The sequence below is a fragment of the Cynoglossus semilaevis genome, chromosome 13 (genome assembly GCF_000523025.1).
Source record: "Cynoglossus semilaevis isolate Cse_v1.0 chromosome 13, Cse_v1.0, whole genome shotgun sequence".
Taxonomy (NCBI): domain Eukaryota; kingdom Metazoa; phylum Chordata; class Actinopteri; order Pleuronectiformes; family Cynoglossidae; genus Cynoglossus; species Cynoglossus semilaevis.
In genome coordinates, this window is record NC_024319.1 from 2,049,424 (window position 1) to 2,064,473 (window position 15,050).

The 15,050-nt window shown below is 43.9% G+C and overlaps 2 protein-coding genes across 4 annotated transcripts in view; both read right to left on the bottom strand.

The window, feature by feature from the left end:
• The window catches only part of rbp5 (retinol binding protein 1a, cellular), a 3,508-nt gene extending 1,526 nt beyond the window's left edge, over positions 1 to 1,982 (bottom strand). The window contains exons 1-3 of the mRNA XM_008322772.3: positions 1,711 to 1,982; positions 696 to 880; positions 454 to 555 (exon numbers count right to left, since the gene is read on the bottom strand). Of these exons, the coding sequence (XP_008320994.1) occupies positions 454 to 555; positions 696 to 880; positions 1,711 to 1,786 (363 nt within the window). The 5' untranslated portion in view covers positions 1,787 to 1,982. The remainder of the gene's footprint in view (positions 1 to 453; positions 556 to 695; positions 881 to 1,710) is intronic.
• Positions 1,983 to 2,513: 531 nt separating this feature from the next.
• On the bottom strand, positions 2,514 to 13,121 carry ptpn6 (protein tyrosine phosphatase non-receptor type 6). Of its 3 annotated transcripts, none has more exons than XM_025061772.1 (16): positions 12,930 to 13,121; positions 12,587 to 12,612; positions 10,961 to 11,083; positions 10,308 to 10,502; positions 8,257 to 8,440; positions 6,801 to 6,917; positions 6,295 to 6,417; positions 5,834 to 5,930; positions 5,616 to 5,695; positions 5,390 to 5,536; positions 5,013 to 5,144; positions 4,765 to 4,919; positions 4,295 to 4,362; positions 4,035 to 4,186; positions 3,562 to 3,626; positions 2,657 to 2,753 (listed from the first exon to the last, which is right to left on the bottom strand). In XM_025061772.1, the coding sequence occupies exons 2-16, from the start codon at positions 12,592 to 12,594 to the stop codon at positions 2,657 to 2,659; spliced, it is 1,743 nt and encodes a 580-aa protein (XP_024917540.1). In that variant the 5' UTR covers positions 12,595 to 12,612; positions 12,930 to 13,121. The 3 variants fall into 3 exon arrangements, with proteins under 3 accessions (XP_024917539.1, XP_024917540.1, XP_016893696.1); XM_017038207.2 differs by lacking the exon at positions 12,930 to 13,121 and adding an exon at positions 12,702 to 12,817; XM_025061771.1 differs by lacking the exon at positions 12,930 to 13,121 and having other exon boundaries at positions 2,514 to 2,753; positions 12,587 to 12,829.
• Between the last annotated feature and the right edge of the window lie 1,929 nt (positions 13,122 to 15,050).

A 15,050-nucleotide genomic window follows, 5' to 3' on the forward strand; every position in this document is an offset into this window, starting at 1 on the left:
GTTCAGTCAAACAGACACTGAGGGAATTGAACCTTCCACAGGGTTTAGGCCACGGCTTCATTAACACACAGAGACACAGACAGAGGTTTAAACTCGTGGTTCAGCCTGAGGTTCTTCTTCAGGGTCTAATCCTCTCCACTCTGTCCCAGCAGTCGGTCATTAATAAAACCAGGAACGACTGCAGTGGAATTCTTGGCACATACTTTAACATTTGTGAAGCCAACGCCTGGTTTGTGTCATGTTGTTGGTGAAACTTTGTCGTTGCTCAAGGACGGGAATCAAACCCTGCAATACATTTTATTTCTTTGAGTATCTCCGAGGGTACCTGAATGTCTCTCAGCTACAGTAGGTGTTGGTCTTCATTAGGGACACATACAGGTATACACACACACACACACCAGGACCCCCTCCATCCCTCTCATTACCCAGCATGCACGTGTTTCCTCATCTCACCAAATGCAGGTGGTCCCCCTCCAGCCAGTGAGTCCACCCTCGACCTTCCTTCTCTCCTCTCTGCACACACACCAGTCTGTCTCCGTCCCAACTCACCGTGGTCTGAGCGACGACCGGGATTAAAGACAGAAACGTTCAGAGTGATTAGTGTTTAGACACACACACACACACACACACACTTTTAACCGGTTCACGGTGCGTTCAAGTCCCGTCCCGTCATCCACCACCCGTCCATTATTCACCTGACAGATCCGTCCGTCCACCGGCCCCAGGTTTTCTTCAAATTCCTCTCCGATGACGAAGTCCATGTTGAAGTTCTTCAGCGTGGTGACGGTCCGGATCTTCATGGCCCCGGTGGCCGGGTCGTGGACAATCTCTTTGGTGGGTTTCAAGAAACAAACGATCTTCCTCAGGGCGATGTTGATGTCTGAGAGAAGAGGGAGACGGAGTGAGAGACGCACAGGCCACGCACCTCACTTTTGACCACCAACCTTGTAGATTTATGAGAATGAAGTCATTGGTTTATAAGAAAAAGTTAAGTTTTTTTTACAGGAGATCTTTGAGAATAAAGTTGTTTTACAATAAAATTAATTAAAAACATCCTTCATGATAACAGATCTGTTTGTATTATTCATTATCTTAATATTATTAGACTGAGTGGTGGGGGGGGGGTCCGGAACCCAGACCTGTGGTCGACACCCCCGCCTTAAACTCTCCATCAAAGGTTTACTTTGAGGATTCACCCGCTGAGCGTGTGTGAGGGTGTGGGGGGAGACATGGGGGGGTTGCTTGTCCTCTGGGGTCAAACAGAGGACAAGCCGCAGTCAAATCCATCCTACCGAGTACTTTTACTTCCTTCGTTCATTAATTTCTCTAACGTAATATTTGACTAAACTTCTGTGACGTTTGTCTATATTTTTATTTATTTTATTTTATTTTAAACAGAGACAGTCAGCTCGGGTTTTTGTTTTGTTTGTTTGTTTGTTTGTTTGGCACAGAACGTACGTGACGTCATGGGGATTTTCCCCCCGTTTATCTTTAAGACATTAATGAAGACTTTAGAGAAAAAAAACCCCTAAATGTTCAGATTATTTATTTATTTTAATACTTAAACAACATTTTGGTGACACAAACATCTACATCCATGTCCTCCTCCATCTTTGAACTTCGACGAAACCTCTTGGCGAAAACAGGCTACATTTCCAAAGTTTAAATCTTTTTAAGGTAACCTATTTTTTAAGGCGGTTCCTACCGTACCTAAGGCTGTGAGGTAGGCGTCCATGTTCTGCTGCTCCACCATGTGGTAGGTACCGGAGTAATCTGGGTGAGACATTTTTACCTCCTCGTTGTTTCACAAAGTCTCTCTGAACCTCTGCTCCTCTTCTTTCTCCTCTTCTTGCTCCTTCTCTGCTGCTCCTGGTGTGGCGAAGAAAAGCGCAGCCTTTAAATTCAGCTTCGCTTACGCAACGTTGTTGGACACCGCTGTGATTGGCTGAGGATTGTGGGTAAAATTGATGGAACGAACTTCTCTTTGTGCGAAGCTTCAGTTTAACCCGGGTGTCGAACACAAACACTCCCACACAAACCCACTCCCACTGTGTAATTGAAACTCTCTCCTTTCAGAAAAGAGTCCCCCCCGGTGGGAGGTTCAGTGTTCGTTCCTCCTTCACAGTCTGCTGCGGGAGGAGCAGCGGAGGATCCTCACCCACAACTGTGTCACTTTTCGCGGCTGCTCGACATTTTTTCACATATTCACGAGAATACAATGTTAATTAAAAAAAATAATATATAATATTTAATAACGTTGTAAGTTAAAGCGCTACGTCGAACGGATAAAATGGTAAAGTTAAGAAAAATAGATAAAAGTCGTACTTAATAAATGTCGAAAATATTACTGAGAAATGTTCATACATTTATGAGAACAAAATGGTTGTATAACCAGAAATAAAATTCTTAAATTTATTAACAGTTAACATTTATCAAAATTAAAATTAAAAATAAATTTGTATGAGAGAAATGCTAATGATGCTAAAAGTTAAGTCCTTAAAAAAACAGCCGAATACAAGGGGGAAAAATAATTTTATTTTGTACTACAATGCTTTGTTGTACAGTACAATGAAAATATTTGTATTTAAAACTACATAAATTATTGTTCTCTGACAAACAAACTGTCCTTACATAAATATATTTTCACAAACACTTTTTATTTTTTTCGCAACGAGCCGCTCGTTTTCTCCGACTTTTTCTTCAGTACATTCTTCTTCCCTTTTGACAGATTCTCATAAACATCCTCCGTGTTCCTGGAATTAAAAAAAAAAAAATTAGAAAAAAAGTCGTCAGTGAGTTCCTCATCAGTTGAACCAGACAACAGTGTCCACACGGTGCAGAGGTGAACAAACTGTCACTCAAACACCGCAAGCTCCAAGAGTTCAAAGTTCACAGACGTGGCGTTCACTGGCAGTAAGATTTATTTCATCTACACTCTATTATCATGATAAGAAACACAGTGACTTAGTTCATATATATATTGTTGTGTTCATGGTAAAACCATCTATTTTGACAAAAAAAAAAACCCAACAATTAATAATGGTGTTAATTATAGTTTAATTAATTAAGTACAAATTGCTATGAAAAAGAGCCCCCCAGGCCTGTAGGGGCGCTGTAACAACAGGCGTCTTGTATTTGTTTTTCTAGACTTTTGACTTTTTTTTGTCTATCCCTCAATTAATTAGAGAATTAAAAAATGTATTTTTATTTTTCCATTTGCTCCTGTTCCTGTGATGTCCAAGTCATGTGCCCTCGTGTTTACTTCATCTGTGTTTTCTGGTGATGTTTTTTCGGACGACTGCATGACCTCTTGACCTCCTGACCTTTGCTACTAAGAGGTCCATTGATCACCAGTTCTACTGCAGAGAAATTCACACAAACCTGATGTTGTTGTGAGCGACTCGTCTGATCTTCAGGTTCTATACCAACGTAATGTTGCTGGCGAAGAACTGCGTAAATCTACGTGTACACGTCCCAGTACTTCTGACACCCCCCCCCATCTGATACCCCCCCCCTCCCATTAAAGAGCTTGAAATTAAAAAATCACAGTAACAGACTCACTTTGAGGCCCTTCTGCTGACCGGCTGGTGTTTGAGCTTCAGGTTTCCATACTCTGTCTCCGTTTCCTGGGGGGGGGACAAACAGTTCAGTGATAGAGACAACAGCTGGATGTCATGTGACCATTTGGTGTGGTGTAATGTTTATCCAGGTTAGGGTCAAAGGTCTTTTTTCACAATCTGATCCTTGATCCACATCGATGCAGAATTCTGGCTAATTTTCAGTTTTTAATTCCTCGAAACGTACTGAAAGAATTCCACTGTGCGAGTCACAACCAATGCTTATACCGCCACCTACTGTACTAAAGTGTGTAGTGTCATGGTATGACCAGTGACTTTTTGAGAAAATGCAGCCTACTCCTTACGCCTTGATGTGCGATTCATCTTTTTTGTTTCAACTGATGTGAACCGTCACGTATGCATCGTTACATCCCTAGTTTGGTGTTAACTCTTTCCTCCCTGCAGGGGGCGACTCACCATGGAGGCGTTCTCCTTGGCGGTGGTGGTCTGGATGTACTCGGACACGGCCAGGTAGATGAACTTGTACTGGGCCTCAGTCTGGACCATCCCGGAGCGCTGCTCCCTCACCATCTGAATGTATTTTGGGATGTCAATGTCAACGTCCAGACCTGATGAAGAGAAGACGAGCAGAGAAGAGCTCGGAGTCAGAACGACAAAAGTTCAAATTCACGGGTGAGTTACCAAATATAAAAATATATATTGTTTTTTTTTTTTACCCTGAGCATCAATTGTTTTGAGAATCATGTCGATCACCATGATGGTCCCTGTCCGTCCGATTCCAGCGCTGCACAGAAGAAAATAAAATCTCAATTACGACTTTTAAAAAAACTGATTCTGTTAAATTCAAGTTCCATCTTCGTACCAACAATACATTTCTGTACGGAGGCTTTTCACACAGAGCAGTACCACTGAAAATCAGAGGGGGCAGTGTTGTGCAAAATTTAATATCAAACCAAATGTAGGTCAGACATGGGCGGAGGGGGGCGCTGACGTTTGAAAACAGTACTGCAGATAAATAGTTGATGAGGCTTCACTCACAGTCACACCACTGCAGTTTAATCAACTTCTATCTGTGGCTCGTGAGTTCAAAAGGTCATCAGTGAGTTAATTAATCAGTGGTATGTCAGAACAATACTGCTGTTTATTTAAAGTTAAAAAACAAGAAGATTTTTTTTCTTTTCTTTACCTGCAGTGCACGATGATGGGTCCAGCATCAGGACATTCAGCTTGTTTACGATTGACCTGAGTGAGGAAGCTGAGGACGCCCCCTGGCTGCTGAGGAACACCGTGGTCAGGCCAGCTCAGGTAATGGAAGTGCCAAACTTTGCGAGCCTTTTTGGGCTGCAGGAGGATGGACAGGAGAAAAAGAAGAAGACGGAGTGTAATAATGAAGATGGACTGGTGGTGGCGCTGTCTCCCGTGTTCAGACGTTACCATGTCTTTTGGAGCCACCTCCAAAACTTTGACTGTATAGTCGGTTGCTTCTCTCTCTGACTCGTTGCTCACTACGTAGCGTCCCATGTCCTTGGAGGTATTTCTGTCTGGCCAGTAGGGGACACATTTGTTCTGCAGAAGAAGAACACACACAGAACCCAAATTATTTCGTAATCTGCTGGGATTCTGTCCTGAGACACGAAGGTGTCGGACTCTGAACCGAGGGAACCGAACCTTCGAGGTCCAGAGACCTGAATCAAAATAAACAAACTGAATGAGAAACCGAAATTCATAACAAATCTACCAGGTGGCCTTTGGTACCAGGTGACAACCTGGTACATGGAAAACCAGACTTTATGACTGACTTTGAGACTCACCCGTCCTTTCTCGACCTCTCTGGTTGTCATGACGATCACTTGTGTTTTTTCCTGCCACACCATCTGCCAGAAATCGTTGACAGTTGTTGCTAAGCACCCCTGGGCGGCGATGTAGTCCTGCTGACCCCCGGCCTCCCACAGGTTGTTCTGGGGGAACGCCGTTAACCCGTTAAAAAAAACTACAACACACAGATAAAAACCCAGTGGTCCAGGTTTCATGACTTACTTTAACGTAGTTGGCGTTGATGTAGTCCGAGCCCACGGTGTTGGGGTCGGCGTCCTGCAGGATGACCCTGGTGTCGTTGACTGGACAGAGACACAGCTGTTTGATTAGGACGAGGTTCTGACAGAACTCTGGTCCAGTTCAGACCAGGACAGAGGACAGAGGACAGAGGACAGAGGACAGAGGACAGAGGACGGAGGACAGAGGAGGGAAACACTCACAGGGAAGAATGTTCTTGTATCGGTTCTTGCTCTTGTTCTCAGGTCGTTGTCCTTCCTCTCTGCTCTTCTTCACCTTCGTCTCCAACTTCTGCAGAACCTATCAGAACAGAGAGACCAAACCATGTGACCGGGCTTTTCTACAGGTTCTGACCTGGTGTCAAAGGTCATCCTGCAGAATTCTAGGATTCTGGGTTTTTAGATTTATTTTTTGTTATTTATTTGTTTGAATGACAGATTGTCTTAGCCAGTGTATTTTACCACCACCTCCACAGGGTGGTGCTATTTCACCCCTGCTTTAACTTCAATTAGATGATGGATTTTCAACAAGAGATGATGTGATGATGTTCATTAGGAAAATCTTTTTTTATTTTTCTCCATCAGACTTTGATCTTACGAAGAGGTCCACAAAAAATAAATAAAATTAAAAAAATAAAATAAAAACAACATTCTGATGATCTTACATCAAACTCCTCCCAGAATCCAGCTTTGCTCTTCACCCCCTCAGCCTCCACCTGCGTGGTCTGATTCAGTTCCCTCACCCTGCTGTCAATCTGGGCTGCGTTCACTCTGGTGCTGTAAAATGGCTGAGGGAGAGAGAGAGAGAGAGAGAGAGAGGGGGCTTTAGCACCACCTAGTGGAACAGCAAATCAAACACTGTAGACAACCACAGTTGAAAACCACAGTCAGTCTGTTCCACAGATAGACCGACGTGGAACATCGACCCGAGGCTGGTTCTACCTACTCCTCCTGGTTCTACGCCTCCTGGTTCTACTCCTCCTGGTTCTACTCCTCCCGGTTCTACTCCTCCTGGGTCTACTCCTGCAGGTTCTACTCCTCCTGGTTCTGCTCCTCCAGGTTCTACTCCTCCTGGTTCTACGCCTCCTGGTTCTACTCCTCCCGGTTCTACTCCTCCTGGTTCTACGCCTCCTGGTTCTACTCCTCCAGGTTCTTCTGACGTCATTAGTACCTGTTTGAGGTGCACCCAGGTTCCAGAGACTTCCTCGATGCCCTTCCGTTTGTAGAACTCCACCAGGTCGGTCAGTGTGTCGAACATCTCGGAGCCGCCCACTGTGTACCTGCCGTTCTGGACACACACACACACACACACAATATGACAATAAAGAAAGTTTAAATCTAAACAGGGAAGAACATCAGAACATTTCACACGTCCACAGTGATGTCACCCCATGTGGTCAAACCCGTGGTCTGGGTTCTGTACGGTGTCATGCACGGTTAGATTTACTGTTCACTCCTGATTGACAGTGAGTGTGAACCAGTCTGATGGACTGGTGAAGTGTACCGGCTGTGGCCCCGCCCCCTCTGGTGGGATTGGCTGCAGCATCACAGGGTTAATTGGCAGAATATGAACGAAGGGATTTGAAATATTAGAGTTTGATTTATTCCTCAGAGTAAATGACAAAACAAAATGCACTACTACTGCTGCTGCTGTTACTGCTGCTGTTACTGCTGTTACTGCTGCTGCTGCTGTTACTGCTGTTCCTGCTGCTGCTGCTGCTGCTGTTGCTGCTGCTGTTACTGCTGTTGCTGCTGCTGCTGCTGTTACTGCTGTTACTGCTGCTGTTACTGCTGCTGCTGTTACTGCTGCTACTGCTGCTGTTACTGCTGCTGCTGCTGTTGTTGTTGTTACTGCTGCTGCTGTTACTGCTGCTGTTACTGCTGTTACTACTGCTGTTACTGCTGCTGCTGTTACTGCTGCTACTGCTGCTGTTACTGCTGCTGCTGTTACTGCTGTTACTGCTGCTGTTACTGCTGCTGCTGCTGTTACTGCTGTTCCTGCTGCTGCTGCTGCTGCTGTTCCTGCTGTTACTGCTGCTGCTGCTGCTGCTGCTGCTGTTGCTGCTGCTGCTGCTGCTGCAGTGAAACGTCAAGAACAAATTTTCCAAAATGCTCCTGAAAACATCTGTTATTTTATGGACTAATCTCTCATTATTCATTTCCTTTGAAATTAAATGAATGTGTGTGTGTGTGTGTGTGTGTGTGAGTGTGTGAGTGTGTGAGTGTGTGTGAGTGTGTGAGTGTGTGTTCAGTGTTGAAAACCACAGCTAAAAATAACCTGCAGGTTTACACTCTATTCATTCTATACAAATGAATTCAAACCAGATCATTGTCTGTTTCTGCAGCTCTGAACCAGGAGTGTGTGTGTGTGTGTGTGTGTGTGTGTGTGTGTGTGTGTGTGTGCATTAACCCTGTGCAGGTCTGTTCTGTGAACTCTTACTGGAAGATGAAGCCAGTTGCATCATGGTATATTGACCAACGGTCGTCTGTTGAGCAACAGCGAGGAAATGAGACTTTGATTCACAACTCTGGGAAAACCCTGAGTCTGTGTCGGACCTGACCGGGGTCTGGAGGGTCTGGAGGGTCTGAAGGTTCTGACACACACACACACACACACACACACACACCTGACACTTGATCTTGATGTGAGAGACGCGTCTCCCGCCACTTTTGCTGATTCCGTCCGTCAGAGCAGAGAGGACGAAGTCTCCTGGTTCGGACAGAGACTCTCGGACCAGGAAGGTTCCGGGCTCGTCTCGTGTTCCCAGCATCTTCTCAGCGTTGGTCCCAGACAGGTGTCCATGGAACCACCTGGATCAGACACACACACACACAGACAGAGGAGTGTGACCTGCGTGTATGTGTGTGTGTGTGTGTGTGTGTGTGTACGAGGTGGCCGTGGACCAGCACCTGTCGTCCGTTCACCGTCGGATGTGGTCGATTCTCACAAAAAAAAGTGTTTAAAGTAGCAGTGTGTGTGTGTGAGAGTGTGTGTGAGAGTGTGTGTGTGTGTGTCGCTGTTTTCAATTTCTTTCTCACAGCTTCCTGTTTTGTGGTTGGAAACTTTGAAGGCAGATTTTGTGGCCGAAGCGGACGAAGTATTTTTAACTGCCCCCCCCGATCCCCCCCCCCGCCTTCGTTTTTAGTTACTACAGATAACCGCCCGTCACTGTAATAAATAAAAACTTAAATCAGTAACCTGGTTCTGGTTGTTAAGTTTATCTGACCACAGGTGGTTCAACTGAACGGACGAAACTCGAGCTTCAACCTCCGTCACAGCAGGAAAATAAATCACGCAGGAAACAATGATGGAAACAATTCTGAAATAATTAATTAATTAATTAATTAATTAACTTTAACTAAACCTGGTAAAGTTGAGTTTCAATGTGATTTTTTTGATTTCATGTGATTTTCAGAAGAGTTCATTTTTAGGGTGAAATAAAACGTCGTATTGAATCAGAGGAAACGGTTCAGACTTTGACGACAAAGATGTGAAGATAAACCTGGTCAACGCTGGGTTTGAAGTACGACATTTGTCACATGACCTTCACCAACACCTGCTTCACATTTTCACACGAACATACGACACATCAAGAAACCAGGACCAGGACCAGAACCTGGACCAGGACCAGAACCTGGACTCATCCCTTCCAGAACGTGCAGCTGTTCCCTCAGTGAAACCACGACTGTCTTCGTGTTTTTTATTTATATTTATTTCTGAGAAGTGATGAAATCCCAGTTCTGTATTTTTATCGTCTATGTATTTATTTATAGCGTCAACGTTCTGTGACTCCAACATCATCAGTATCAAACCATGGCTAAATAGATCTACATACACTGGAACATACACACGTGTACAGTATATTATAAGTGTCAGTGTGAACTGACTCAAGGCAGAAAGAAAAGTCAGGTGGAAAAATAAGGCCCAAAGTCGCCCCGAAACTCTGCCCCCGACGAGGTTCTGCACTCAGACGTCAGCACGACGTGGAGGACAAGAACAAGAACAAGAACAAGAACAAGAACAAGAACAAGAACAAGAACAAGAACAAGAACAAGAACAAGAACAAACAACATGTTTTGTGCAAGAGTCAAAGACGAGTCAGGTCTGTCATCGCTGTGAAAAGTGTCAAAACTTAAAGTTTCCAACCGCAGAAACAAAAGGGAAGTAAGACAACTGACAGTGAGAAAAACGGGAGGGGGTGAGGGGGCATGGAAACTTTAGTCTGGGTGAAGTACACAACCTCAGACACACACAAATAACACAAATAACCACTAGAAATGATCGTCCTGTGTGGCCCGCGGGCCATATGTGGCCCAGACACGGAGCGGCCCGGTCCACCGTCATTTGAGAAACTGAGAGAATCGACCGGCCCAAAATAAAAATAAAAATTCCTTCAGTAGAACGGACCCTGAACCCAACACTCTCTGTAGCCTGGCAACATAAATCCCACAATGCATCACCTGTGTGTCAGGGAGTGTTAGCAGCGCGCTAACACGTCAAAGCAGTAACGTGACGTCAAATTAGGATTGGTAATTCACTTCACTCCGAACTCTGGGCTCCAAACCCGAGAAGTGGGTCAGAGGTGATGTCAGAGGTGATGTCAGAGGTGATGTCAGAGGTGATGTCAGAGGTGATGTCAGAGGTGACGTCACAGTGTGATGCGGTGTGAGCGCTCACCTCTCTGTGGTCGGGTCGGAGCAGTTGACCGGGTACTTGAGCTCGATGACAGTACCGTCCTTGTCCTGTAGGATTCCGTTCTCGGCCGTGTAGTACTCCACCAGCTCGGACAGCGTGGCGAACTTCTCCCCGCCGTACAGGTCGTAGAAGTCTCCGGTGTTCTGTATGCGGATGTGTGTCACCATCTCCCCCACCCTGAGACAGAAAAGACGTGACGACGAGGTCAGAGTTTTTCTTTGTCAACTTGTAGCAAGTTTCAAAAGTTTTAGGCAGGTGTACACACGATCTCCTGGTTTTTTTTTTTTAAATAGAAAAACATCAGCAACGTGACAGAAAATTATTTAAATGTATTCTGTAAAAAATCTAAAAAAATAAATGAACATGGCAACCAGCATGGGCCGCGACCCAGATGTTAAAAAATGTTTTTTTAAAAACTGTTCTACTGCGGTTTGTGATTCAATGATGTTTCGTAAATTTGAATGTAAATAAATAAACAGCTGTTTATTATTTACATTTACACAGAACTGCTGCAGTGACACAGACACAGACGGACACGGACACGGACACAGACACAGACACAGAGTCTGAGACGGAACTCGAACTCATCACTGACGACAGCAGCAAATCCAAAGTTTCTTCTTCTACGTCAGTACCTGACCGACAGGGAGAAGTCGCCGACGTTCTTCTTACTGGGCCGGGCCAGGAAACTGCCATGGGTTCCTCGGTCCTGGAGGATGTTCTCAGCCTCTATTCCTGTGATGTCTCTGTGGAACCACCTGCAGACAAACAGTCAGACAAACAGTCAGACAAACAGTCAGACTTCAAACTACAGTTCATTTTGGCTTAAATCAAAAAATCAAATAAATAAAAGTTCCTCAGATAATTTTATAAGAGATTATTTATTATTATGAATTATTTATTATATTATTTATTTATTTATGTTTTGTTTAAGTAAAAGTACAGTAATATTAATATATTAAACCCAAATGTATCTGAGAATTTCGTAGTTAAAGACACGATTGTTAAAACCAGAGAAAATGCGGTTTTGAGATTTTTGTTTTATATTAAAAATATCAATATATTTGAAGCTCTAAACCCGGGGTCACGACCTTTTTGAAACTCCTTGTTTGATAGAGAACAGTGTGATAATAATCAGTTCTGGTTCAGACGACAGACGACTCTGAACTCATCTGATTCAAAAAGCACAGGAACAGTAAAGTTTCTGACCCTGTTGTTGAATAGTTTAATTTTAAGAACATACCCCGTGGGCACCTGAGGGGGGGGGGGATACCAGGTGACCCCGGGCACCACGTTGTTGACCCCTGGTCTAAATGTCGACATAAACTATTAAAAAAAATAAAAACTTTTATTTTTTTTATCGTTTCTTTTTTTTTAACCAAACAGGAAAAATGACTGATTAAAATAAAAAAAACATAAAACAATAAAGACAGAAAAATCAATGAAACACGACATGAAATGGAAACATGAAAGTCAGTCGGAAAACATGACGGACTGAAAACCAAGTCGGTCAAATTTGGTTAAAATCGACCGACGGTGAACTGTGTTAAACCTGAACACGTTGTTGAACCAGACTGTAGGTCTGTGTGTTAAAAATACCAACACATTACAGACATATATTAATATAGAGATGTTCATCTTCAGGAAAGTCAAAACCCCCGTGGGGTCAGCAGAAGTACTGCACCAGAGTCAGAACGACTGTTGAAAATCTTTGGCCTGACGGCTGAAAACTACAAGTAAACACTAATTATAGAAATTAAATTTAAAAAAATTATAATTTATTATAAAAAATATAAATTATAAAATTACTTATAATTATGTTTTTTTTAAATAATCACATAATACAAAGGATTCATGGTTTGTTTGCTTTTTTTAAACCCGTACGAAAACTACAGGTAAACACTAATTATACAAATTAAATTTAAAAAATATGATTTATTATAAAAAATATAAATTATAAAATTACTTATAATTATGTTTTTTTTAAATAATCACATAATACAAAGGATTCATGGTTTGTTTGCTTTTTTTTAAACAAGTACGAAAACTTGAACGTTTCCAACGAAATAAAAGAAAAAAGGGTTAGAGGGAAGTTTTTTAGTCCACACTACAAAGGCGACCACATGACACCAGAACACGACGTGACTGGTCAACAGCTGGGCGAAGAAAGAGAAGGAGGAATAGAAACAGAGAAGTTGTCACATCTTACAAAAAAAAAAAACAGAAACGAGGACGACAGAGTTTTGAAGGTGAAAACTCACCGAACCATGTTGTCTCTCCACTGGTCCTGGGACCAAAGAGAAGCAGAAGTCACTGGTACATAAACATGTGCAGACTCAGAAGTACAAGTACTGCAGTACTAATACTGACACCTACAAATACTTTGCCTGTGCCTGACTACTTCCTCAGTCCACGTACAACGGAGTATCTGCTGCCTCGACGCAGTACAAGTTATATTTTCATCACGTCTCACGTGAAAACTATCAACTCCAGCCTCCCATTAGCCCTCTCTCCCCCCTCCCTCTCTCCCCCTCGTCCCTCCCCCCTTGTCTCTGCCCTCGTCTCTCACCCGTCCCTATCCCCAGAACAAAGTAGAACACTTACTGTGATCAGTCACCTCGGAAAACTAGAGACCCCCCAGTCAGTCTGTCACACTGTGTAGGTCTGTGCGGCCCCGCCCCTCGGACTCTCTCTCTCTCTCTCTCTCTCTCTTCTCCCCTTCCTTCCTTTTTACATCTCCTTTCACAAAATAGTGAAAGTGGGAGGAACCAGAACAGATCAGTCCCTCTGCTCCAACAGGTCGTGACGAGAAAATAACCTTTAAAAAAATGTAATTAAATACATTTTAAAAACGGATTACAGTTACAGTTACAGTTACAGTTACAATACGAACTGCAGTGGGAAAAAAAAAGACAGAAAACACAGAGCGTTTGTTTTTTCAGCTAACGGCGTTCCACTCACCTGTCTGTCTGACAGTGGTGTGAGTTTATTTTGCAGCTAACACTGTGTGTGTGTGTGTGTGTGTGTGTGTGTGTGTGTGCATAAAGGTCAGAATTGCACATCACTTCCTTATTTGCAGTCCAACCTCCATGTCTGTGTGGTACTTTTTTTAACTGTGAATGTTATCACAACACTGAGGCGCACACACACACACACGCACACACACACACACGCCGTGGCTGCACCACAAACACACACAATCTCACCGACCATTTAACTTGCAAATGAAACGATGGCTCGCAGGACGTGTTTCGGCACGGCCGTGGACCGTGGGACACTGTCCACGGCCGTGGACCGTGGGACACTGTCCTTCCTTCAGTTCCATCACGATCAGACGCCGTTTGATTGAACACAGGCGTCAGGCTGTGTTCAATCAAACAGGAAACAACAACGTCAGGGCCCAAACGCATCGGAACAGATCAGATCAGATCAGATTACAGAGCCACACAACTCAGATGACGTGAGACACACACACACGCAGTGTACATGTGTGTGTGTGGTTTGGTCCACACCAGGCAGTAAAGGAGGGGGACAAAGACACGGACACGGTACGGAGCCTCAGGTTGGACAACAGAGTATTTGAAGGAGTCAAAGCTGCACAGGATGTGGGCCGCGCCCCATCATTTAGTTCACGGGATGTTTTCAAATGACAACAGCATCATGACGATGAAGATGATGATGATGATGATGATGAATCATTACCAAACCACCAGCCTGTGTTTGACGCAGATTGTCCTCTGACCAGTGGACAGTGTTGGACATCATCGATGACGAAAGTGTCCTCACCAAAACCAAAGTGACTTCAGCAGAAACGCGTCGTCAGTTCTACACTTTTGAACTTTTGAACCGTAATAACCTGAGGTGTTGAACCAGCCACCAGGAGGCGACACTTCAACACAACACAACGATTGTCAGGCAGGGACCAGCGGCTGTACCAGGTGAACTGAAGTCAAATACAGACACACAGCTGTTACTGATATGTTCATGTAAATACGGAGGTCAGAGGAAGGAAGTAAAACACAGAGTGACACACTGTGGGCCAGGGTGGCCAACCAGTCAGCAGGCTGAGAGTCACATGACATGACATGGACACACATGAACCACCCTATCCCTTGAAAAAAAATAAAAAAACTTTTAAAACTTCCGGTTTACATCTTTCCATCATTGAAGTCATTTGCATCAAATGTCATCGACATGGTGTAAAAAAAACCCCACCAACAGAAAATTCCACATGAACGTAAGAACCGCATGAAACTGGGCAAAGAGCCACATGTGGGTCCTGAGCCACAGGTTGGACAAAGTGAACGCACCAACAACATTTAAGATTGTAAAAAAAAAAACAGTTTTGTTTGTTTTAAAGAAGAATAAAAACTCACCGATAAGACATGGTTCTGCTTCTCTGGTCTGGATCCTCGGTGCTGGTACCGACTGTGACGCCTCCGGTAAACTCAGAGTCAGGTTTCCTCCTCCTGCTCCTCCTCCTCCTCCTGCTGCTCCTCCTGTCATGATGATAAGACATCATTACCAGCACAGTCGTTCCTCCCACCCTGTAATTAACTGTAATCGTCCTAATTACCCAACGATCTCGGGGATAAAATCGGTCGGTTCCTCTCACCTTCAGTCTCTTCTTCTTCAGACGTTACAGAGTTTAAATTCACTCCTGAAAAAACAAAACTTTTACACATGAAACTACATGTAGATAATGCCCCCCCCCGTACCCCCCTC

What these genes read in the sequence shown, in the direction of transcription:
- ptpn6 (XM_025061771.1), bottom strand. An exon ending in TCCGACCCGACCACAGAGAG is followed by an intron (nt 8,441 to 10,307) that starts GTGAGCGCTCAC and finishes TGTCTGATCCAG; the next exon opens with GTGGTTCCATGGACACCTGT. An exon ending in CCCATCATCGTGCACTGCAG is followed by an intron (nt 4,363 to 4,764) that starts GTAAAGAAAAGA and finishes TCTTCTGTGCAG; the next exon opens with CGCTGGAATCGGACGGACAG.